The sequence below is a fragment of the Halyomorpha halys genome, unplaced genomic scaffold (assembly GCF_000696795.3).
Source record: "Halyomorpha halys isolate HHAL.00 unplaced genomic scaffold, Hhal_1.1 Scaffold761.1, whole genome shotgun sequence".
In the NCBI taxonomy this organism is placed as follows: domain Eukaryota; kingdom Metazoa; phylum Arthropoda; class Insecta; order Hemiptera; family Pentatomidae; genus Halyomorpha; species Halyomorpha halys.
The window spans coordinates 682,882-709,238 of NW_027113122.1; the positions used below are offsets into that span (position 1 = coordinate 682,882).

The 26,357-nt window shown below is 26.8% G+C and overlaps 1 protein-coding gene across 1 annotated transcript in view; it reads right to left on the reverse strand.

Moving 5' to 3' along the window:
* cue (Protein cueball) overlaps nt 1-9,910 on the reverse strand; it is a gene marked incomplete in the record, with an annotated part of 83,319 nt that extends 73,409 nt beyond the window's left edge. The window contains 1 exon segment of the mRNA XM_067050741.1: nt 9,694-9,910. Within this exon segment, the coding sequence (XP_066906842.1) occupies nt 9,694-9,751 (58 nt within the window).
* Nucleotides 9,911-26,357: the final 16,447 nt, after the last annotated feature.

Consider the following 26,357-nt stretch of genomic DNA (forward strand, 5'->3'; position numbering starts at 1 on the left):
ATAGGGTTGTATTGAGGAGTTTTTCACGTTTCGTCTGATCCAGACCAATTTGCTTTACCGCGCCTAATGAAATTAAATAGTTCAAAAAATGTTATATGGGTGAAAATATTTTTAAAGCACATTCCTTGTCATTGTTGGTAAATTTATAGAGAAAGGGCTCATTTATCGGCGATTAAAAAAATACGGTCGTGTAGTGACTTGAAAATTATTTTTTTTAGAAGTTACGAAAAGCGAATTGACTTTCCATATGTACAAATTAAAACCTGAAAACTCATGAATACTTAAATAACCAGATTATTTGAAAAATTGTAGCCATATTAAATTAAGGTAAAAATAAACATATCAACTTTGAAACATAATGTGACTTGTACCAAAACGAGCAAGTTAATTTAAAACTCTTATTTAAAATTAATTTGTGCAAGAAAAAAAAATTAAACTAAATTTTAAGGGGAATCCCCCACAATTTCAAGATTTTACAGCTGATTCAAGCACCTTAAAAGTGAGAGAGTGTGGGGACTGACGCAAAACCATTTCGTAAAACTATAAATTTCTCGATATTAGAGACGATAATGTGTTAAATTATGGTAGGTATGTCTTGCTTCGACCTGAAAACATACAATACTAACCACATCTGGTTTATATGTTTATACCATGACCTATACCTGGTTCTTCAAAAGTTACAAAAACTATAAACGATTTTTACGTATGATGACATAATAGTAACAATTAAACTAAACATTAGATGTTTGTTTTAATGAATAATAATGTAACATACGAAAATATTAATTTAAAAAAAAAATTTTAGCTAATTAAATTTATTTTTCCATCTTCCTATAAGCTATATTTTAAAATAGAAATCTTTAAATATTAGACATATATTTAATCATATATAAAGAGAAATTTATCGCCATCGAAGTCTTACCTAGTTTACTTACCCCAACACATAAAATGTTAATATTTAAATATATACTACGTAATCCCAGATCATATAGCAATCAAATTCATTGCAGCTTATTTAATAAAACTAATTAAATAATTAAAGTAGACGAAAATTGAAAAAACAATTCTTGTTAGAAAAGCTGTATCAGTGTCGCTATCTTCCGGGATCTGGCAGAAATACATTCCAAGAGGCCTCATTTTAGTGTAGCATATTTCAAATTTTACAATATTGAATAATATATTACAGTGGTATAATATGCAAATATTATTACGGTTTTCAATAATGAATTTTCAATTTGATAATTTTGAAATATTAAGTATCATTATCTTTACTTCATCTATAATCTTTAAGGTGACATCTAATATAAAATTACAGTTGTACAATAGAATAAAATCAATACAATTTCATTAAGTTGAATTCCTACATCATTTTGTACATCTATTTCATTTCAGTCGAATAATTAATAACAATACTTTGAATTAAAAATTAAAATAAACTGAATGAGAACCTGTTCGTTAAAAATAAACAATAACTAACTATTCGAATACATAAAACCAAGATTTAATTTAATTTTTAATAAATAAAAAAAATACTCTAAAACCACGTGAAGAGAAGTTATACACGCCATCAGATTGATTTGACAAAACGTTATAAAAAATTTCAATAAAATTAACATTTAAAGAAATTCTTCAGATATTTGAAACTTTTAATGAAAGTTGATCACAATGGCCTCTTTCTCAAAAACCAACGAAACTTTGCCGAGAAATTTTTACGCTATAATTTAAGTAATTCTTAACCAAACTTGTCATTAAAAAATCCATATATTTATTTCAATTTTGTATATAAGATTGATTAAAAATAATACGATGTTTTTTAATGACATTTGTTTATTATTCTTGTTATTTGTGAACATTATTTTGTTTTTAAAACAAGTTTTATGAACAAAAAGTACTTAATGGTATCAGTTTTAGAGCCTTTCACTAAATGTCCTTTTTTCACAATCGGAAAATAGGTCATATTTATTTCCAGAATAGATTTATAGTCTTATTTTTCCTATTTGTTTAATTATAGCAATAAAAGACTTATACCTCAGCAAATATAAGTTTATTATAATAAATAATGAATTATAAATATAGTAATGCTTTATATGAAAAAATATTTAAAAAGAAAAATCATTAAGTTCATATGTGCATAAATATTATCATGTATAACATTATTTTGCCTATTTCATATCAATTTAGTACATGATTATAGTCTAATCAGGATATATTTAGATAATGCTAGTACTAATATATTATACTAATAGAGCAACGTAATTATATTTGATTAAATGATTATCCTTTATATTTTCAGAGCACAAATTATTAATTATTTGTGCTTTTTCTTGTCTATTTATTACGTACTATGTATTTTAAAAAAATGTGCTACCTAACTAAAAAACAAAAAAAATGCAAAAAATAAAACTCATTTACCTATGATAATAAATAGAAAATAAAGTAGTGAGTTAGAGAGTAAATAGACCAGACATAAAATATAAAAAATAAAATAATAAAAATATATTTTAATATAATTTCAAAAATAACATATATTAATTTGGAATAAATTTAAACTTAATAATTTTGTGGTGAAGAAGTGAATTTAAAGCAAGGAGATCAGAATAGAATAAATATTCTTAATACACGCTTTATTAGCAGTTTGAATTTCTGATGATAAAAAAAAAAATATTTGAACAAATATATTTACTTTTTTAAAACATACAATTCATTTTTAATTAAATATGAATTCAGCAATATATGAATCTCACATAGCAAAAACAAAGTAACTTATTTAAGTAACAGAATTTTCTAATATATTTTTGAATGACATAACAATAGTGAAGTCGAAAGAGGAGAAAAATGACCCAAAATCGCTGTTAAATTCAAAAGTAAACTTGGTTTAGAACATGTAAGAAAAAGTGAGATATCACATGATCTTTAGATGTAAAATAAGTCATTTTTTAGTTTAAAAAATTAATTTTTCAGCATAAATTATTTTCTAAAACACTTGACTTTCATTCATTATAATTAAAAAGGACTGAATTAATTGTGATATTTTTTTCCAATGTTAAAGAAAAAATAAATGAGTTGTTTCGAAAAGAGTTATGTGAAATGTTTTTAAAAATTCTGGCAGACGAATCTGTTCAAATAGTGTACTGAACATATACTCCACTGATATAAAAGCTTACTGAAATAATTATTTCAAATTATCTATTTCGAATAAGACAAATAGGGGTGAGTTAAGTAACTCACTGCTACAAGAAGCTACAAGATATCAAAGCAAAGATAGATCAAACCATTGATACACAACCAGGATATCCATTCATCGAAACATCTTCATTGACGTCTTCAGGTAGCTCATTGAGAAGTTTATTAATAGGCTACTCCCTCGTCATTACGTTCATTCAAAGTTTCCTCAAAGTTTGGCCGTGGAATTACCGAGTAAGAGTAACACAAAAGAAACTGAAATAAGGAGGATTTCTTCCCTTTATTATTTTTAAAAAGTTCAGAATTTTTACAAAAATTAGTGAGGTACTAGAATAAAATATGCAATATAATTAAAATAATAAAACAAATAAATATTTGAACTCAATATTGCGCATTTTTTCCTAAAATGTATGTTTAAAATTACTACAGTAAAATTATATAGGTCAGATTCAAAATATTTTTAGTAAAAACGATAAATTTCATGAATGTCAGATTTTTATCGTTTAGTGATTATTCAAACAAAAACTGATGTTTTCCCATTTATATTTTATAAAGCTGTAATATATGTTCAACAGCTAAGAACTTAAATTTTAATTTATATATCGGCGCTCTGCTTGAATAGTGGGGCATCTGACAAAAATAAGCTAATATAATTTATATGACGTATTCTACAGATTGTACAGTAGACTGGAGTTATTTTTTGACATACTTATATTTCGAAAATATATATAGAGATGGTCAGATATTAATTTGATCAAAATTCATGAACTAGTTTCGCTAACCTTCGTGAAAACCAAATTTCTTAGATACCTCTTTATTTCAATAATGGCTCGTCCCATTTTAATACAAAATGATGGAGAATAAAAAATAATAGTGAGCAACCTATGCTCACTGACTTAGCAGAGACTTCTTTAATTACTTAAATTTTAATGTTACTAATTATTTAATACAGGTGTTATAAAGGAGCAACTTAAAACTGGAAGTATAAATATTTTTTTTAAGGAATGACGAGTGAAAAGTGGCACAAACATATATTATTGATAACACTGAAGAGGGGTGATAAGAAAATCAACTTCAAAAAAATATTGCATCGAAAAAAAAAGATGATGAATTATCACACTTGAATTTTTTTTTATTGTGTAATATTACATTATTTCTTATATTTGTAGAGAATGGTAATAGGGACCGGATCATAGAGCTCATTCGCTCCATGATTGCAAATATATAAATTAAATTATAATAAAATTTTAAAAAAAGAAGAAAAAAAATTAAATTAAAAAAAAAAATTAAACTTAGCAGTCAAATAAGGAGGGGATTGCGAACTCAGCTCTATTCCCCACTAGTGGAGGAGCAGGACTCCGGAAGATCCTGGGGCTTCTCTCTCAATCGGGTATTAAAAACCAGGGGAGGATGAGTGAGGGCGTTAGGTATTTGATTTAAAAAAAAAAAAAATGAAATTCCGGATAACTACTCATATGAAAAATTATTAACGTTTTAGAATCATTTTGACTACATTTCTTCAATAACGAGATTTGATAGTTCAATAGAATAAAGAACTACTTAGCTTATTCCAAAAGGAGGTTTCTCGCCTCACATAAGAATTATCATCAACCTTAATAAAGTTACCTTAATCACTTCAACCTTAATTGAACGCCTATATTTCAATTACTTCAACCTTAATCCAACATCTATATTTAAAAAACGGCTCATTCCATTTTATATTTTAAACGCTTTGGCCTTAAGTTTGAGAAAAGTCAAAGATTAGTGTTCCAATTTTCTTGTATACAAATTAACCTTGGGAATTAAGATCAACCTTACAGAAAAGGAGTCCTAATTTTTTTAAAGTTCTCAATTATTAGCATAGGGAATATCCTTCTGATATAGTATTCTCTTACTTACTATCTATTATGGGCACGAGTTTCAACAACAAAATACATGGAATAAATTTCAAATTCATAAAAAGATGTGCAAAGACGCTGGACGGAAAGGAAGTGTATATGACTGAAGTACACGCGAATGTATTGTGAAAGTAAGTTTCTTTCGACAGTGAAAGTTAGTTTATGGGGTAGATAATGTAAATAACAATTTCTCATTTTATTTTTATTTTAACTCGAATGAATATTGTACATCACTAATTTAAAAATTTCTTTAAATTTCATACCAAAATTTATTTTCTGACTGAATAAATGAAACATTATTCACCAGTTTAATAATAGCTTTGAAATAATAACCGAATAAAGTCCTTCATTAGCAATAAAAATATGCGAATCATCTCCTCTTACCACATCTGAATCACATGCATAACCGACAACTCTTAGATAGTTTAGCACTGAAAGAATTTAAACCAGATAAGGAAATTATTTAAAAAATGGACACGTTTTCGCATTCAAATAACGAGTGTTCAGGAAAACACCAAAACTAGAGATAGCTCAGATTAACGCATTCCAACTGAAACCAATAAAACCGATAAAAAAATAAATAAATTTACGCAGAGATGTTTTATCGGTATTAGCTTCTAATAATATATCGAAGATATTTTTTAATAAATAATTTGAGCACTAGTTTAATTATTATTTATTTGGTTTATTTTTCAGAAAAAATAAACAGTAAAATATTAAGAATTCGAAACATGAAAATGAAATTTTTTATTTAAAAAAATAAAATACTAAGGGAGATTTAATAGGAGATTGTGAGTACTTAAAAAAAATTAAATGTATTCTAGCACACGATTATAATAGCAAAAAAAATCCTGTGAACACAAAATCAATATCATAATCAGTTTTTTTTGGGTTTATAATTTTTTAACTAAGCATATTTATTAAATTTAATAGATTTACCTAATAATCTAAATAGACCCCAGGCCATGTGCGCCCCCCAAAAATAAAGAAAAGCTTTTTTTGATAAATAAAAATGTTATAGGGAAAACTTATCCGGTTTGTTACAAAAATTAAATTTTATCTTGTCGAATAGCTATTTCAGACCAATATTTTTCAAAAGAAAAACAAACCTATCTGAATGAGAAGCACTCAGATAATTTTTTAAATTATAATTTTATAAAAGTTGATATATCTACTTTGAATAGAAAACTTCCCAATCTTTATTTTATAAAACAAGGAAACTTAATAGAACAAAAAAAGTTATCATAATATTATAAAGTTAATAAATGTTTTATAAAGTCATGAGTCATCAAAAAATTTTTTTTCTTGAGGAAGAATGGCTTTTTATATTATATGTAAAATTTAAAAAAAAATAAGGAAATTAGAAAATGTAAGATTATGACATTATGGTCGGTACATTTTTATAAATTCGTGGTTGTATTTGAACTAAACAACAACAGAAGCGACACTAAACTAAAGGTCAACAAAATATGTTTGAATAATTTCCTCAATATACATCAATAAGGACAAGATTTAATAAAAATATCTCCTGTCCGGGAGAAAATTTAGAAATTAAAAAAAATTATAATAAAGGAACGGCCAGATCCATCTGGGGGCGAGATATTCCATTTGAAAGCTTCAAGTCCAATAATGTCAACTTTAACTACTAGAGTAAAACTAAGGAATTCCACGACAGAGGATGCGATAGAATCAACAGGGAAAACCAAGGAGCATCGACCAAACCAGAGGACTCCAGAAGGAACAAAAACAAATGTAAGCATTAAATGAGTAAGGAAAAAAAAATGTATTTTATATATCTTTTTTTCTGGACTATTAACGATATATATTGTTGAGGTTCAGTCAACAATAAAAAACTAAATTGCAACGAGCTTATCGAGACTTCATTGTTATTTCTTAGTCAAGCTCTATACAAAATGAAAGAAACAGTTTATTTTTAATAACTTTCTTAACTGATTATTAAACACCAACATATACAGAATACAAATTAAGATTAAAAAAATAAACATTACGTACAATTGTTTTATAACTGAGTGTAACAAATAAACAATTGTAAGTAATGTTTCTATTTATTATTAATCTCAATTTGTATTCTGTACATTTTAGTGTTAAAATGATTAGTTAAGAAATCCCTACCTTTATTAATGAGGAAACAATGCATTTATCTGGAATTTTCTGTGGAAAGTTGTTTGGAATCCACGTAGAATTAAATGATACGAACGTGATTAATTTAAAATGGTGATTTTCAAATGTCATTTATAAAATTTAAGCTGGGCCATAAAGTAAAAATAAATGGAAATTCACGTACAGAGTTTAGTTAAGATGCTAGAAAAGGGACGATATATTTTTTTCAAAATAACGTAGAAACAATAAACATTCAGTCAGGACTGCGGTCAAGAAGGAAGAAAAAATAGTTGACAACTATTTAATTTTTTTCTGCCAACATTTCAACCTACGTTGTAGGTCTTCATCAAGGCTACTAGATGGGAGTGTAAACAGAGACCCCTGAAATGGCATTTGAGAATTGAGTATGATTAATTAATGAGTATTTGAGAATTGAGTATTTTCAAGTGTCATTTGAGAGGTCTCTTTCTATATTCCTACCTAACAGCCCTGATGAAGACCTAGAACGTAGGTCAAAACGTCGGCAGAAAATAAATAAATAGTTGCTAAATAATTTTTCTTTCTTCTTGATCTGCAGCCCTGACCATATCCTTAATATTAACACATTAAAGTACATTCATTCATATATGTATTTTGTGTAATGATTGAGTGAAATGTGACTTATGGATAGTAAAAGTGAAATCCAAACTCTAAGTCCTCAAGTCCTCTTTATAGATTGCATTAAAAAAAAGGTGCAGACCCAAGGCAGCATACCTTCATAAATTTATTTTTTTAAATATCTTTATTGAGATAACTGTGAATAAATGTAAATAATCAGTTCTAATAATAAATTTCAAGAAGAAAAATTTTAATTTCTCGAAGACGTTGCTAACCAAGAGTGTCACTAAATTTTTTATAATAAGAAATGTATCAAAACTGAGATACTGAAAAGAGACAGAAAATTACAGAAAGAAAAAAAATATACCCATCTAGGATGTCTGATGAAGTAGTTCATTTGATACGATCCTTAAAAGTCTTGTGATAACTGTTATCAATGCATAGCAGACTTAGATCTAACAAGTATATGAATATAAAAAAAAAGTCTTAAAAAGCACTTTAGAAGAATTTTAAAAAAATAGTTACAAAACTGACCCCGAACTACATTTGGCTACCTTGACTCTGCCTAAGATAAAAACAGTTATTGTCAAGCAGGTGTTCTGCGGTTTAAGCCTATACGTTACGCCGCATCAGTCCATCCGTTCCAAAAAAAAAAAAATTGGCAAGAGCAGGTACTTAGAAATATATAAAACATTAAACATAAACACCATAAAATAAAAGAGAAAAAAATAACGAAACCCAAAATAAAATAACAATAAAGAAAAAGATCAATAAAGTAGTTGAATAACTAATAATAAAACTATTTATCTAAAATTTAAAAAAGAAAATTGACAAAGGTATTATAACAAGGCTTGAGTAGTTAATAGTATTATGGTATGTTGTGGAAACAGATAAAACCACTAGAATATTGAGTATCACTATCTCGAGATATCTCAACTATCAGATCTTATGAATGAAATCTCATACAAACAAACATAAGAATTCAATTATATGCAACAATGGTTCCTATGTCATCAGGTTTTTCGTTATAAAAAGTTTTATCTTAAAAATACTAATGGATTTCTTTTGAATGATGTGCAAAAAAAATGACTGAATATTCAATTTTTTCTTTTTTGGCGCGATGAAATATATATCTTCATAGTGATAATTCATCAAATTAAAAATAAAATAAAAGATGAACCATATACCAACCATGCACTGACCTACCATAAAGGAAAATAGATAATTTCATCTGATACATTTGACAGTTTCCTTATAACCATATTTATTAATAGTAGATTGAGTTCAATATAAAATAAATATGACATACATAAAACAAATACAAAATTTAATAAAATTCCTTCATTTTTAGACATGAAGAACCTGATAATGTGGTAATTTAACGTATCATTGTTGATTATAGTTGAATTGTGGAATAAATAATAATTAAAAAATACCAGTGTTCATGAAATTTTAGTGTTCAATAGTATAATATATATATTTATAATGATATCAGTGATTAAAATTTCATGAGGTAAAATTTGAATTTCCCCTCTTATAAAATTATTTTTCAAGGAATCTACCAAATATCTTACAGTAGAATTGGTAAAGTATTTGAGTGTATTATATTTAAAGTGATAACATAAAAAAAAACTATTTTATTTTAACAAAATAATTTTTTTTCTCTAATAAGGAAAACAAAATTCATCAGACATTCAATAGCTGGGTGGGTATTCTCAGCTAAATAGGTGTAAATTTCTTTTTTTATATGAAAATAAAAAAAAATATCAGTTAATGATCATTAAAAAAAAAATAATAAAAATGTGCTCATCTTGACCGGTGTCTACGTGACTTAGGCCTAACAGCTGATGGACACCCACCCGCCTCCATTCAAAATTTTTCATTTTATCCTTACCCCAATTGCAGTTGGCAGAAGTAAAGAGGAGTCCGAGAAGAAAAAGAGTGGCTGCCATCGTTGGAAGGCCGCTGCTCGACGTAGGTGGTTAAAATAAATTTTAAAATAAATAAATTAACTATTACCGAAAGAGAAGAATGCTTACGACTCTTAACCGAACTCAACGGGTCATCGGGAACGACTGAACGTTTTCAGGGTATCAATCTAGGCGATAAGTGAAGAATCGATGAATCGAAGTAATGTGATAATTCCAAGTCGAACTACCAGCTCCGTATCAAAATTCAAAAGATAAGATAACATTAGAATTTATTACGAAGAATAAACCTCTAAGGAAATAAACTTGATGTAAATTTCAAGAAAGATGTAAAGTATTAAAAGTAAAGTTAAAAGAATTACAAATTTTGTGTATACATATTTTTCAAAGCAACGTTATAAATTATCAGTAAACAATAAAATTTATATTAAAAATATCAAAAAAATACTCTGACTTTAAAAACTTAAAAAAATAAGTCGTATATACAAAGATGATATAATTGAAAAGCAAATAGTTACTTTGAAATCGATATCATACCACATGGCTCTGACAGTTCAGGAGCACATGCTTAACGCGTTTATTTTTCTTCAGGCAGTACAGATCCGTCTGTTAGAGCAAGTGTTTTTGATTAAAATCCGTGATATACATTATTACGTTCGAAATATACATTATTATTACATTCGTGTCCTACTAGTGCTGCGTTAATTTTTAAGTTTAATATTAATAATGATTAACCGACCTAACCTTGTTAAGTTAGGTTCTTTAATTTAATTTTATGATTGTTAGTCAAGTTTTACTGTAAGTGCTAACTACTTATACTTTAATCTGTAATTATTTAGATAATATTCTTGTCTTATAATAAAATAGAATGTTACTGTTTCGAATGTGTTTAATTACCTATCCATAAATAGTTTAATCCCATGTGTTGTGTTTACTGTGTAAAATCAAAATTCTATTGCTATAAGTTTTGATTAAGGTAAGGCAAAACAAAACCTAATATTTATGTAAATGTACAAATACTACAATTCTATCTAGTTGAATTGATACTTATTCATTAGTTATCACTGACAAAATATCACTTTTCTTTTAAAGAGTCACAACTTTAACATTTTTTTATTTTGTTTTGTATTGAATGTATTCCAAAGAGAGTAAATTAGGGTCACATTTTCCATCTGGGCCCTCCTGTAGGCTGTCCTTATGTTACTCTATAAAGTAACTTAGTCAAAGGTAGTATATATGGAAACCAAAACAAATATAAAAATATGGTTTGTGTTTTTGGGTAACATCACTATCAAAGCAAATAAGATTTGTGTGAGCAAATAATTTTTGTTTATTTATTATAGAGAACTGGATAGTTAGGTCAAAATAGTTTCGAGAAATACACTAATACATTTTTTAATTAAACACGAGAATATTTGTGTACAGGATCTCTAAGATCGTTCTTACTATCTTTCGTTACATTCACGTATCGTTGAATTTATAATTATTTGTTTGTTTCATACAAAGTCTGTTGAATAATGCATGTAAACACCAAGACAAATTTATCATTTTAATTTAACCTATTGTCTACCCGTATTAGACATATAACTTTACATCTAGTATCAATTTTATATTTATTGTCTGAATAAATTTCTCACTTCTGAAGTTTTTGTATCATGACATAAAAAGACTACCTATCCTTTATGAAATTATCCATGTGAACTCTGAAAACAAATGAACAGTTTTCATCAAACATTACATTGAACAAATTTTAAATGTTTTTATTAGACCAATACATAAGAATATTTGTTCTATAGACAGTTTTAGTTTATTGTTTAATGTATTGCCAACTGTGCATAGAGGATATACTTAGTGTAATGTATTTATTCATGGCTTATAAAAATGAAATATACTTATATATGTATAAATACACACTAAGTTAAAAATATTCTAGTTTCTTTGTTAATAGAAAATGTAATTATCAATGCATTACATTATGTTGAACAAATTTTAAAGATTTTCATTGTACCAACGTATAAATATATTCCTGGAAAGTTATTGTTTATTGTTCACTCTATCACCAACTGTGCAAATTTACTCAGACTAAGACACTATATCTTGTGGTTGAAGTAAGTAATGTACTTATTCAGGGCTTACTGAAAAATGGAACGTACTTATAAATGTATAAATACATGCTAAGTAAAAGATATTTTATATTTTTATTGATAGCAAATGTAATTATCAATGCTTAATAATACAAATATCTTTCTTCTCTTGGTTGTTTGTTAACTTTACTACAACATGTGCAAATGTTTTCATACAAAGTCTGTGACCTACATATATCGTCATTAAAGCAAGCAATGCACTTCTGCATAATTTGTTGAAAAATATAAAATACAATTTTTTTTTTTAACTACTAAAATACAATTTTACTTTTAACTGGTTGCAACAAATTTGTAAGTAAGGATAAGTTAAGCAGAGTTTTTACTTTAATCAACACTAGCAAAGTTATATCCAATGTAAAATTTTGAATTCTATATAGAATTAAATGTGCCTAGTCTATTAGTTAAAAATTTTTGAAGCAATTGAATTATTTTACCATTACAACGTATTAGAGAGAAATACTTTATTCATATATGCTGCCTAAATACATTAGGGTGCTATCTCACACAGCATACTTATCAATCCGTATTCGGACATATCTACAATACATATTCATGGTATAATCATAAAAAAAGATATACAATAATAGGATATAATAAAAAAAATTTTTTCACCATTACAGTTTCCTTTTACAATCCATTTCGGTCTGTACAACCAATACAAATGTTTCAAAACATTAAATTACAAATTTAATTTGTTCCTTATTTATTTAATAATTTCAGCAGATTGAAGTAAACAAGCTAATTTTTGCTTTGCAAGTAGCAAGTAACCACTTAAAATGCTGCGTTTATCGTAAAGTATTTCATGGAAATAATATGATAAGATTTGCTTATTAATTTTATATTGCGCTTTGACCTTTTGAAGGTCTTTTTCTTTTTGTAATACTTCAGTTAAGTGGAAATTGTCTGATAAACAAGTGTATTACTATTATTATTAATTTAATTTCTTCCTTACAGTAATCTCAATTACCAAAAAGTCCTGACAATACTTATTTTTAGATCTCAATCCAAATTGGCCTTGTGAAAATTTTGTTATACACATTACAGTGTTACTTTAATCATAATCATATCATTATTAAAACAAGATAAATTAAAATGATACTTTTAAAAATCGTTCACTTTTTTTTTAGCATTGATTGTAAGGTGCTACTTTTTTTTCTCTTTTTGGAAATTTTACAGTAAATAAACAATTATTTGTATAGTTTTATTTTATTGATTATCCAATTATGCTCTTATAACAATAGAACTCATACCTTACTTCTACTGATTTAACTACCATTAAGCTACATTTATTCTGTCTATAATAAAAGTAGAAAAATATAGATTAATGGATTTCATTAATGTTAGTTAGCATGATAGTGATCGATAAGTTAATGTATCGTAAAATAAAGATCTTCATGAGTATTAGTTTAAGGTTATTTCATTTAAATTTAACTGATAAGTATAAAATTAGAAAGAAAATTACCTACAACATTCTTTGGTGATCCTAAGTCAACCCATCCTATTTTGTAACAGAAATATAGTATTTCAAAGCTATAAATTTTCTTCTAGACAGATATGTTTGCAAAATAACATAACAGACATTAGTTAAAATTTATACTCAAATTTGATGGATTTTTCTTTTTAAATAACAAAAATTACTAATAACTTATCATCCTGAAGGTTAAAGTAAAATCCTTACGAAGGGAAACTAATGAATCTGACGGGGGATTATAAAAATAAGAATGCTTTTGAACTTTCTTTAATCTAAATTCTATTTTTGAATTATTTTAAAGTATAATGTGGTGTTCATTGTTGACCATAGATTAAATATGTCGAGAAGATGGTTGAGGGTGCAGTAAGCAAGGATACACAAATAAGTAAAACATATTTATTTGTACCAATGTTTCAACCTGAATTTCAGGTCTAAAAAAAAAAAAAACGTTAATTCAGATAAAAATAGAAATGAAATAGTAACAAACAAACTAGGAAATATACGTAACCAAATCAAGTAAATTGTAGACGATATTAATAGAAGATAAAATATAATATTGTAGGGGTAAGAATTATAAAAAAGAAATGATAAAAAAAAGTTGTTGAAAATCACAGTGCCCATGTAAATAAAGAAATAAATGTGATAAAATGTGCCAAATAAAATTTAAATAATGAGTAATTGAAATTAACATAATACTACGTGCGTAAGAAAATTATATGCATGAAACATTAACGAGCAGGAAAAAAACAAAATATATGCTACAACGGGTAAAAGATGCATATTAATACAAAAGAGTTAAATGTAATAAGCTAAAATAAATATAGAAAAATAAACATGGAAGAAACAAGAGAAAAGCAATGTGTAGGGTGGGAGGAAGGAAGAAAATTTTTAAGTGTAAATTACCATTTCATCACTCATAAATAACTTTATAAAATATATAATTACTAACAATTTATATCTTTATAAAATAACATAAAATAAATGTAGTTGGAAAATTTTGCAGTCCTGTATTACAAATTATTCTCTAACGATCAATCATTGGAATGTAATCAACCTTTGAAACTGCTCTCTTCAAAAATTTTAAATTTATAAGATGTTTTCCAAAACAATATTGGAACCTGTCAACTTCTTCTCTATAGTACATGATGTAATTATTTTATGTTTCTGTAGCATTTTTCATCCTTTTAAAAATGCTGACAACTAAACTCCACTAAAGTTGATCCGAGGAATTAGCTTACAAATTTACTGCTTATAACTAATTAGTAAATTTATATTGTTATATCCCTTCTGCCCAAATTGTTGTTGGTATTTTGCCAGCTAAAGTTGCATTAATACCCTGCTGGACTGCTTTGACCTATGTGTCCTGCCTCTCATCTTCTTTAATACTGATCAATTCCGTTTGCACTCATTTAGTTTTTCTCAAAATAAATACTAATTGAAAGCACTGATCATTGTTGTGGTTCTGCTTCAAATTGCTTTGTTCTCTTCACAGACCTGGTATTTCAATCACAGTGATATATATATAATAAACCTTTGTAAACCCTCAATGTTTCTTGAACTAATTCTTCTACCTATAGTACAAATTTATTAAGTCAGAGATTCATCTCGTCATTCAAGTGACTCATATACCTATTTTTAACTGGATAAATATATTTTTTTTAATTTTTACTGTGTCATTTTATTTATTACTGTTTATTTTTTTCTAATCAATTACTATATAACATTAATAGGAAATGATTTTAATGAACAAAGTAAAATATTTTAAAGGTTTTCATTAACATAAAATGTAATCATCTATGCATACATAAAACAATGTATCCCACATGAATAATATTTGTCTTCTTTTGATAGTTCTTATTTATCGTTTACACCAAAATGTATTCATATAAAGTTAGTGATATATCTTGTCATTTAAGCAAGTAATGTACCTCTTTACAGCTTGTCAAAAAAATATACTAAACCAATAATTATATACAAATATACCTTCAAGGTAAAAAATGTTTTTATGATCATATTCAGTAATAAAAAATTAAATTAAATCTTCAATTTGTTTATACACTTAAAGTCTCTTTATCATATCAGGCATAACATTTATTTTATATGAAAAATTCTAAACTATGAAAACATTTACATACCAATAAATTCCATTTATTTGTGTGTCCTTTATCACTTCCCATTACTTTCTATAACTTCATGTGTTAGAAATTAAGTTTCTAACATTATAACATAATGTTCTGATTGCTTTGTTTGGAAATTAGTTTTTTAACTGGAAAAATATTTCATTCACCTCAATCCCTATTTTATTAATACTAATAATGAGAGTTGGCTAATTATTTCAAATAAACAAAGTTAAAGGTATTTTAGTGGAAGATATTTTCCTAATTCGGCATTTAACCCCGAATTATTACTATATAAATAATATTTGTATTATATAAATTATTAAAATTTATTTAAATACAAATAAAACCTACTTAACATTAACAAAAGGCCTCTCACCTCAGTTCAGATGTATCTTGATCTTCCCAGTCTAGCTTCAATAGATTTGTAGAAGGAGGGGGAGAAAAAAATATGTATGTAAATGTAATAATAGAATAGTGAAGATTGACCATTCGAGCAATGAAGGAGAAGTTTGGACTGGGAGTAACATAATGTGTGTCAAGAAAGACAACACACATTAATTATAATACTCCCTTAATGTGTAACAACGCCCTGGTCCAAGTTGTAAGTTGTTGTAGCAGGACATTAAGAAAGAAGAATTAATGTAGACATAGTAAGAAGTACATGAGAGAATAGAAAACAATCAAATAGTATACATACAAAAATAATAATAATAATCATAAATCACTATCCGAAGTGGGCAACAGAGAATGATATACCGTGGCAGCAAGTCCTCTTACAATGTCTGAGAGAAGAAGTTTCTGTAGAAGTCTCAGTAAAAAAAGATAGCTGGCTTCTTTAAAAAAGATCAATTTTTTAAAACTTAAAATTTCCACAAACATATGTAAACAAATTGAATAAATAAAAATATTTATGTACATTCATGTACATTTTTTTTACACCATCCTGCAGCAATTAGTTTGGATTACTGTGATTACACTGTATATTCGAAAAATTGAAGCAGCTAAAAAATTCATTTCATATGAAAATTGAAGTAACAAGAAATGAATAAAATAATGGTATAATAGAATATATACAAAAAATGTACTCTAAATATATGTGAGAATGTGTAATAATTAAATTGTACTCATAGAAATATGAGGGGTAGAGACCAGAGTGGACAAACCAACTGCTGTAATTTTGAGAAAAACCAGTCATGTAGAAATGTTTTTCCAAACTGCTTCACACCAGTATGTATGTGTTCACACTAATTTGTATGTGATTCTTTACATCTGCAGTATTAAGGAATCAAGTTTACAAATGCATCAGATTTATTATTAAAAAAATTGGTTTTATACTCAATATTCACTATGTTATATAGTCCACTCTGGTTCTCAATGCCTCATTTATGAATACTTAAGGCATTGGCTGATATGAACTATTTAGTAATTTTGACTATTTATAAAAAAGTGTTAGCATACTGAAAGCTATTGTTCTAAAAAGTGGAGTGCTGATTAATCAACCTGCAAGTATTTTGAGATAACCATGATAATGTTTTGTAGTGAGCTATAAGACTAAGCTTGGATCTATTAAATAGAACCCTAACACTGCACCTGAGAGGAGGGTGTTAAGGTGCAGGTAAATATTAGAAGCACTAATTTCGAGGTGCATTCTCTAAGCAACATGTTTGATTTAACATCATTATTATTTGACAACAAAAATCTCTCCACCATATATAAGTACAATTATTTCTAATAATGTAAAAATACAAGACATACATAATTCTAATTCAGAATTAATAATTTTTTTCATAATTAAGAAATAAAAATAAAAATAGAATTTCAAATAAAATATCTAAAAACATTAAATAATTCATATGGTTCAAGTCTTTACACCATTTTTCCTAACACTTTCTTAAGCAACAACCCTCTGTGGCCGCAGTTCACTCTGCCAGGTGAAAAAGAAAAAAAAGAAGCACTTTCTTTAATCTGAACATATTTAAAAATTGAAGCAGTTAAAAAATTAATTTTATATAAAAATTGAATTAACAAAAAATTATTAAAGAATGATATACGAGTATGTTTGATATAATAGAATACATGAAAAATATATACCCTAAATGCATGTGAGAATATGTAATAATTAAATAGAAATATGAGGGGTAGAGACCAGAGTGGTCTGTCTACCCAACTGCTGTAACTTTGAGAAAAAAATTTATGTAAAAATGTGTTTTTAAACTGTTGCCAATTTAACAAATGTATTAGATGTATTACTACTAAAATTGATTTTATACTCAATATTCATTATGTTTGATTGACCACTTCTGGTTCTCAATGCCTCATTTATCCATAATTTAGGCATTGGGTGGTACGGAAACTATAAATTTTTAAAATATGAAAGTGAAACCCTGAGGAATGCACGTGGTTTGGAAACAAATTAAAAAAACATATAAATAAATATTAGCAAAATTAAAAAATGTAGCTTCAGAAACCAAAGAAAATTAAAAAAAAAAAAGAGAGATGATATGATATGGCAAGAAGGAAAAAACAAAATTGAAAGTAAATAAATAATCAGTGATAAATTCTGACTAATTAAAGTTATTAAATGAAAAAAATACATTGTAGGAAGATAGTCCGAGTGGCAGTCAATAAAGGTGTCAAAACAGTAAAATAAAACTATTAATTGTTAACCAACATTTTGCCCCACTTTCCAGGACTGTCAGATTGAAACAAAGATGATAATTGAGTTCGAAGAAGCCATGCAAAGGGGGCAAAATGGTTAACAATAAATAGTTTTCTTTTACTATTTTGATACCTTTATTGACTGCCACCCAGACAATCTACTTCATACGGTCAACTATCTTCTGAAAAAAATATATGTTTAATTTTTTATATTTTATGGACTCATTTTCATATCTCCTGCTTTCTTAATTTTTCCTATATTTCTATTAATACTTACAATTTAATTAATTGTTTAACATTTTCCTATGTATTTCTAATTGTATCTATATTTATTTGTTTCTTTTATTGTTATGCTCAACACTGCTGAAGGTCTACAACTTTAGCCAAGAAGGCACCAACACATTGAAGGAGTTTCTTACTTAATGAAGTGATGATTGTATTATTGTGGTATGGCATCCTCTCAACAAAATATTTTTTTTTATAGAATTTATAAAACAAAAATTGTCTATTAACAACAGTTCCAGATGGCTGCAGTCTTTGATAATCTTAACAACTTCACAAACTCAGTAACACTTTTTTGATTTAACTCTATTAAAGTGAACTTAAAAGTTATTCATATAGTACTAGAATATGTTAAATTATTATATTGGGAATATATTAAATTCCAGGGACTAAGTTTGTTAACAAATTTAAAAGCATAATCTAAAATATACTTCCTTACCATATACATATTTCTGTATTATATAATGTTTTTAATAAAACAATTATTCATACAGGTAAAGGGAAAGTTATACAGCTATCCAATGTTATAGCTCAAATACCAAAACTCAATGCTTTAGGGGACTGACAAGAAATTGTCAGTGACTTTTTTTTTTATTCCACAATTTAGACTGTTTCAAATCAAAATTTTAAATTTCACACCACTTTTTTTTAATATAGTTAAACATATATCGAAAAGATGCATTTAACAATAATGCAAAGTATTTTTTTTTTTTTTAATTTGATCCATAAGGACATTAAAATAATCTTAAAAATAAAACATGCAAAATTACATCCTTTCTGTTTGATCTTAAACAAGAAAATAATAACTTCCACTTTTTAACTTATAGTAACTTCACCCCATATGGCTTTGGAAAAATGAACATTAAATATGCATTTTATTCGAATATAAAAGAAAATATTGAGTCCAGTAGAATTATTCTCCAAAAGTTTCCATAATTTTGGCCCAGAAATTTCTTCTTACTCCGATTAAATAATGAGATATGGGATTTTTTTTTTTACAAATTAAATCAAAACTGTCTTATGAGTGTGAAATATACAAAATAAAGAATAATAAAAAAGAATTAAACCTCAGCGTGATGGGTGGAGTGGAGGGGGATCCAGAGTGATATTGTCTTACATTTCGGGCTACTCAATTTATTTATTTTATCTAAGATCTTTTTTTAAGGTTGTAAAATCTATTTCCACATAAATAAATAAGTATGGTAATAAATGCATTATATTGAACATATGATTTGATTTATAAAGTAGATAAATAATTGTAACTGAGTCAGACTGACCCACCAACAGGTGCGACAGCATTACAGGTTAACTGTGAAATCTGCCAGATATCCACTGATACAAATAAAAATTATCATAAAGGAAAGTTATGCTAGATATCCTAATGTATTAAAAGGCACAACTATAAAAACTGACCTGGAAAAATTTTCAAATAAAGTACCTATAAAAATTTTTCATTTGTTAAGAAACAAATTGATTTTTTCCTGAATGATAGGTGGCAGCAAATTGAGCAAAGATATGGATTACACTGAAACTCATAATTTCATTTTATAAAACATAATATTTAAAATATATTGAAATTTAGATTTCAATTAACAACTGCTTTTAAGATTAAAAAAATAGTATACACAATGAAGATTCAGTTTGCATGTTTATTACTGATCTTGAAGTTTATTGAACACATTAAATAATATGAAAAAGTAAGAAAGCAAAATCAGATTTAAATGGTACAAGGAAAAAAGGGTCCATTTTTAGTTATTAGTGCCATCTGTTGGTGATTAGAGGAAGTTCCCTCTCTATACCACTATTCATTCACTTGATATAACACTGGACAGATAGATGTAGGCAACTCTGTTTTATTGAATAAAACAAAACATTTTACATGTGACAGAATAACTCCTGGTTATTTTAATTGACAATGTACAGCCTATCATAGTGTTTCTGGTGTACATTGTATTGTAAAAGTTTAGGTGACTAATGTTTACATTAAACTGTTGAAACAATACAAAATAACCCATTAAAGACAGATATTTTCAATATAGGGTATTCTATATTTTGTAGTAGGACCATATAGAATGGACAATTCGCAATAATGAGATAAGTATTCCATCGTAAGCTTAAAGAACCACTCAAGTACACTAGAAAAAGGTAATACTCAACTTGATTTATGTAAACCATATGTAAAACAACCACTAATTTATTGTTTTATTCTGTTTTAGAGGGATCAGAAAAAAAAATTAAAGACAGAAGAGGCCCCTCAGCTCCAAATATTTCTAGTAGAATTCATATAGAACAAACATATCAAAAAACATGAGATAAGTATTTCACTGTATACCTTCAAGTACCATTGATGGAAAAAGGTAATATCCAATATGAATTATGTAACCATACATAATGCAACCTATTAATTTGATGTTTTTTCTGTTTTTAGAGGGATCGGGAAAAGACAAAATTAAAGACAGGGTGAATATTTTAACATGTTGTGTAGGGTATATATTGTCCATTTTTTTGTTTCTCAGTTTCAAGTTTTGTTGAAGATAAATTTCAAAAGTAATATTAAATTAAACCACACCATCTTTTAATATAGTTAGGAAGGTGTGACGAAGATGCACAAAATGACAGATGATTTATATTTGAAATAAGTAACTCTCATATAATGAACGAATGTGTTAGTAACTAATTATGAGTTTTCATCATTATTAAAAAATATCTCCTATATATTTATTATGAAACATCAAGTCTTTGTATATTATTTTTAACTAAAACTGTTTTGTGCAATTATTAAGTTCCAACTTATATGTAATTTTTTTTCCCTCAGTCTCAAGTGTTGTAGAAGACAAATTTAAAAAGTAATTTTAAATTAAACTGCTATATCTTTTAATTTAGTAAGGAAGATATCAAAAAGATGCAGAGAATGGAATGAATATAAATTATTTATTTTTATTTTTAATCCATAGACAATAAAATAAATATTAATTTTTGAGGTAGTAGGTTTCACCTAATTTAGATTCTTGGTTGTTTAGTGAAATTTTAGGGAACATTTTTTTTTTTCCAGTTTGAGAGCCACTTATTCTCCAAGTGATATTATAAGTGATATCTTTCACTTCTGAAATTCATAATGTCTAAAGGTCGAAAACTTAGAACAAAAATACAATATTTTCAGTACATATATTTATTTTATTTTTTGACATTTCGAGGATACTGTGTCCCTCTTCTCAGCAAATACAATTCAAAAATAGCAATTTGACTGATCAAATTTCAGTTTTAATTTAAAAATTTCTTTTATCTTGGAAGGCAGTCTCACTTTACACATAAACCTGTTCAATTATTCCACAATCTGCATTAAAAATATTTTCCCAGTCCTCTTTTGGCAATAAGTTAACCATATGTGTCTCTTATAATCGCTTAAAACACAATGGTTCTTGTTCATTTGTTGTATAGCTTTTGGACAATTAGATACAAAGGTTTTTCTACAGGTAGTCCAAAAATATAGCTCAACTCCTGAGCTAGTAGGGTTTCATTAGTAGAAATTTCGGGGATACTATGTGTTTTTCTACAGGTTGTCCGAAAATATAGTTATACTCTAGAGCTAGGGCTCCTCAAGAGTCTATATATCACTGCTATACTTATGTAGTGGAACATCTAACAAAAAAGAAAGGTTTTGTTTTATATTAGGTGTATTCCATAGATTGTACCAAAGATTGTAGTTGCTTTATAACCACTCTACTTTTTTTTTCGATAGTCTGTAGAGAATACCCATACCCTACCACAGGACCCCAGCAGAGTTTAAAATAAAGAATCAATTTTTTTTTTTGCCAGATGTGCCACTATTTTAGTAAAACAGCAATATGTTATTTTCCAATAAGGAACATAATGATTTTTTTTTAAAACAACACATTAAACTACAGCCTCCATTATTATTTGATAACATTTACATCTACAGTTTTATTTTTAAAAACTCAATTTTCTCGATCTTGAAAGAAATGAATTAAGTAATATCTCAAGGCCTTTTTTTTGGGGGGGGGGGTCCAATTTAATTGGCCTACCCTAATATCTTAGGTATTGGAAACATTGAAAACATGTTATAATTTGTTCATTTTTAAAAATTAAAAAAAAAAATTATGAATTATATAATCTTAAATAAAGAGGGGAAAATCGTATATTTTATTAGATCATACTATAATTTTTTATTTCTTTTAAATATTCTTCATCAGTGTAAGTAATTACTTTATTAATTGAATTTTTTGCCATGTGTTTGATTTTGTACGTTGGGTGTTTTGTTACATTAATTATAATACTCTCTTAATGTGTAAAAACGCCCTGGTCCAAGTTGTAAGTTGTTGTTGCAGGACATAAAAGAATGAAGAATTAATGTAGACATAGTAAGAAGTACATGAGAGAATAGAAAACAATCAAATGGTATGCATAAAAAAATAATAATCATAAACCACTATCCGAAGTGGGCAACAGAGAATGGTATACTGTGGCAGCAAGTCCTTCTCTTACAATGTCTGAGAGAAGAAGTTTCTGCAGAAGTCTCAGTAAAAAAAGATAGCTGACTTCTTTAAAAAAGATTATTTTTTTTAAAACTTAAAATTTCCTCTAAAATATGTAAACAAATTAAATAAATAAAAATATTTATATACATTCATGTGCATTTTTTTTTTATACCATCCTGCAGCAATTAGTTTGGATTACTGTGATTACACTGTATATTTGAAAAATTGAAGCAGCTAAAAAATTCATATCATATGAAAATTGAAGTAACAAGAAATGAATAAAAGAATGATATAATAGAATATATGCAAAAAATGTACTCTAAATATATGTGAGAATATGTAATAATTAAATTGTACTCATAGAAATATGAGGGTTAGAGACCAGAGTGGCCAACCCAACTGCTGTAACTTTAAGAAAAACCATTTATGAAGAAATGTTTTTTCAAACTGCTTTACACCAGTTTTGTAAGTGATTCTTTACGTCTATATTATTAAGGAATCAAGTTTACAAATGCATTAGATTTATTATTAAAAAAATTGGTTTTATACTCAATATTCACTATGTTATATAGTCCACTCTGGTTCTCAATGCCTCATTTATGAATACGCAGGCATTGGCTGATATGAACTATTTAGTTATTTCGACTATTTATAAAAAATTGTTAGCATACTGAAAGCTGTTGTTCTAAAAAGTAGAGTGCTGATTAATCAACCTGCAAGTATTTTGAGATAACCATGATAATGTTTTGTAGTGAGCTTAAGACTAAGCTTGGATCTATTAAATAGAACCCTAACACTGCACCTGAGAGGAGGGTGGGTGTTAAGGTGCAGGTAAATATTAGAAGCACTAATTTTGAGGTGCATTCTCTAAGCAACATGTTTAATTTAATATTAATCTTATTTGACAACAAAAATCTCTCCACCATTAGTACAATTATTTCTAATAATGTAAAAATACAAGACATACTTAATTCTGATTCAGAATTAATAATTTTTTTCATAATTAAGAAATACAAAGAGGCAATAATTGTATTATTGTGGTATGCTATTCTCCTAATAAAATAATTTTTTGGAGAATTTATAAAACATAAATTGTCTATTAACAGTAGTAACTCAAATAGGAATAAATGCAAACTTTGGATGATTTTGAAATTCAATTTGAGGTGGATAAAATATTTTTCCAGTTAGAAAACTAATCTCCAAAAATAAGAGGAGTAATACAGATCATTATGTTATTATGTCAGAAAATTAATTTCTAACATATGAAGTTGTAGAAAGTATAGGAGAGTGATAAAGTATCACAAATAAATAGAATTTATTAGTATGTGAATGTTTTTATAGTTAAGAATTTTTTATATAAAATAAATGTTAAACCTGATATGATTTAAAAACAAAGTATATGTTTTCATATAAAGGAGTATCCAGAGTTAGTAAAGAAAAAGATTAGAAAAACTTTCACAAACCGCACTTAATTCTAATTCAAAACAGCACAGTATAAGTGAAAGTTGTAGTGGCATGTATTATCAGTAACTTGATATGAATAACATTTTGGTGTAAACGATAAATATGAACTATCGAAAGAAGACAAATATTTGCATCATTCATGTGAGATACATTGTTATATGTATGTATCAATGATTAAATTTTCTATTAATGAAAATCTCTAAAAATATTTTCTTTCTTCATTAAAATCTTTTCCTATTAATGATCTAGAGTAATTGAGTAGAACAAGTATAATACAGTAATAAATAAAAGGAAAGCAAACAGTAAAAATTAAAAAAGTATTATCCACCTAGATAAAAGTGCCATAAATAGGTATATGAGTCACTTGAATCACGAGATAATTCACTGACTAAATAAATTTGTACAATTGGTAGTAGAGTAAACAGGAAATAAGAACCATAAACAGAAGACCATTATTTGTATCAAATGTATGGGTATGTATATATGCTCATGATTACATTTTCTATTAATGATAAATTTAGAAATAATTTACTCAACTGTTCTGACTGGTGTAAATAATCAACTAGAATAATTTTTTCAAAAAATTAGAAAAATAAATGTAAATTATTTTGGGAATGAAATAATGGAAGAAAAATTATAACAGCTTGACCCTACAATGCCTTCAGATAATGGGTTTACTAAGATAAAAAAACAACATACTTAAAATCAATTCTTTTTTTTTTTTTTACTTTACTATTTCTGAGCTTTAAAAAAAATGAGAAAATTATTTGATCAAATCATGAAAATAATTGATTATACAAATATAAAATGTAGGTATTTAATTTAAATATTTAAATAATCATATATATTTATAAATAATAAATATTTAAATCAATATTTAAGTTTAAAAGACACAAGAAACATTAATAGTTTACAAAGGTGCTATAAGGTAATATATATATAACTGTGGTTGGAATACCAGGTCTCTAACAAGAAAGCAGCATCAAGAAATAGCAGGACCGCAACAATGATCAGTGCTTTCAATCAGTATTTGGACATTTATTTTTTTAATTAAATTTAATTAAACATTTATTTTGAGAAAAATTATATGAGAGCAAATGGAATTGATCAGTATTAAAGAAGATGAGAGGCAAGACATGGGCTGAGTCTAGTATTGTGTCAATGGAATAGGTAAAACACCAACAACAATGTGAGCAGATGGCATACAATAATATAAAGCATTGCAGTGAAGATGGACCTGCAGCGTTTTAGGGTTTGGTTAACGATCACTAAGATATTAATAAAACCTGAACCAATAGGTAAACATCCAACATGTATATGTTTATGTGTATGCAGGTGTGAGGATCGCTTTAAGGAATATTTTGACGGAAGTTTCTGGACAGATTTATGTGGAGGGCTATTGTGGTATAGGCATCCAAGATTCGCTAAGACTATTATAATTATATTAAATAATTGTTATTAACACATCAAAATAAAACTAACAAAAGAATGTTGTTAGCATTGTTCTATCTATGTTCCTTTTTTCCATCCTTTTAAACTATAGAATGTTTAATTGCACTACCATTAAGAGAATGTTGGACTGATTAAAAGATGTAAAAGGGAACAAACAGTGACTGAAGAAATTATTTGCACGCCATTTTTTTTTATTAAATTATGAATTTATGCAATAAAAAAACCCTATTACTTCAAAAATAAAAATTATATTTATAACTTAATAACTACAAATAGAATTTAAATGTGAAAAAAGAAGATGGCCTCGAGATCTGTTATTGGAGTTCTATAAGTGAGTAGATTCTCCACATGTTTGTATCATGTCACTATGTCACTTACAGCAAATTTACTTGTTGTATATATGTGTACACAGTTGTAAATGACAATAAATAAATTATTAAAAAAAAAAAAATGTGAACAGCTTCTTTCATAAAAGAACAAAACAAAAAATAGAGAAAAAAATATTTGCTCACCTTGCGTTTTATTATAATTTTTTTTAAATTT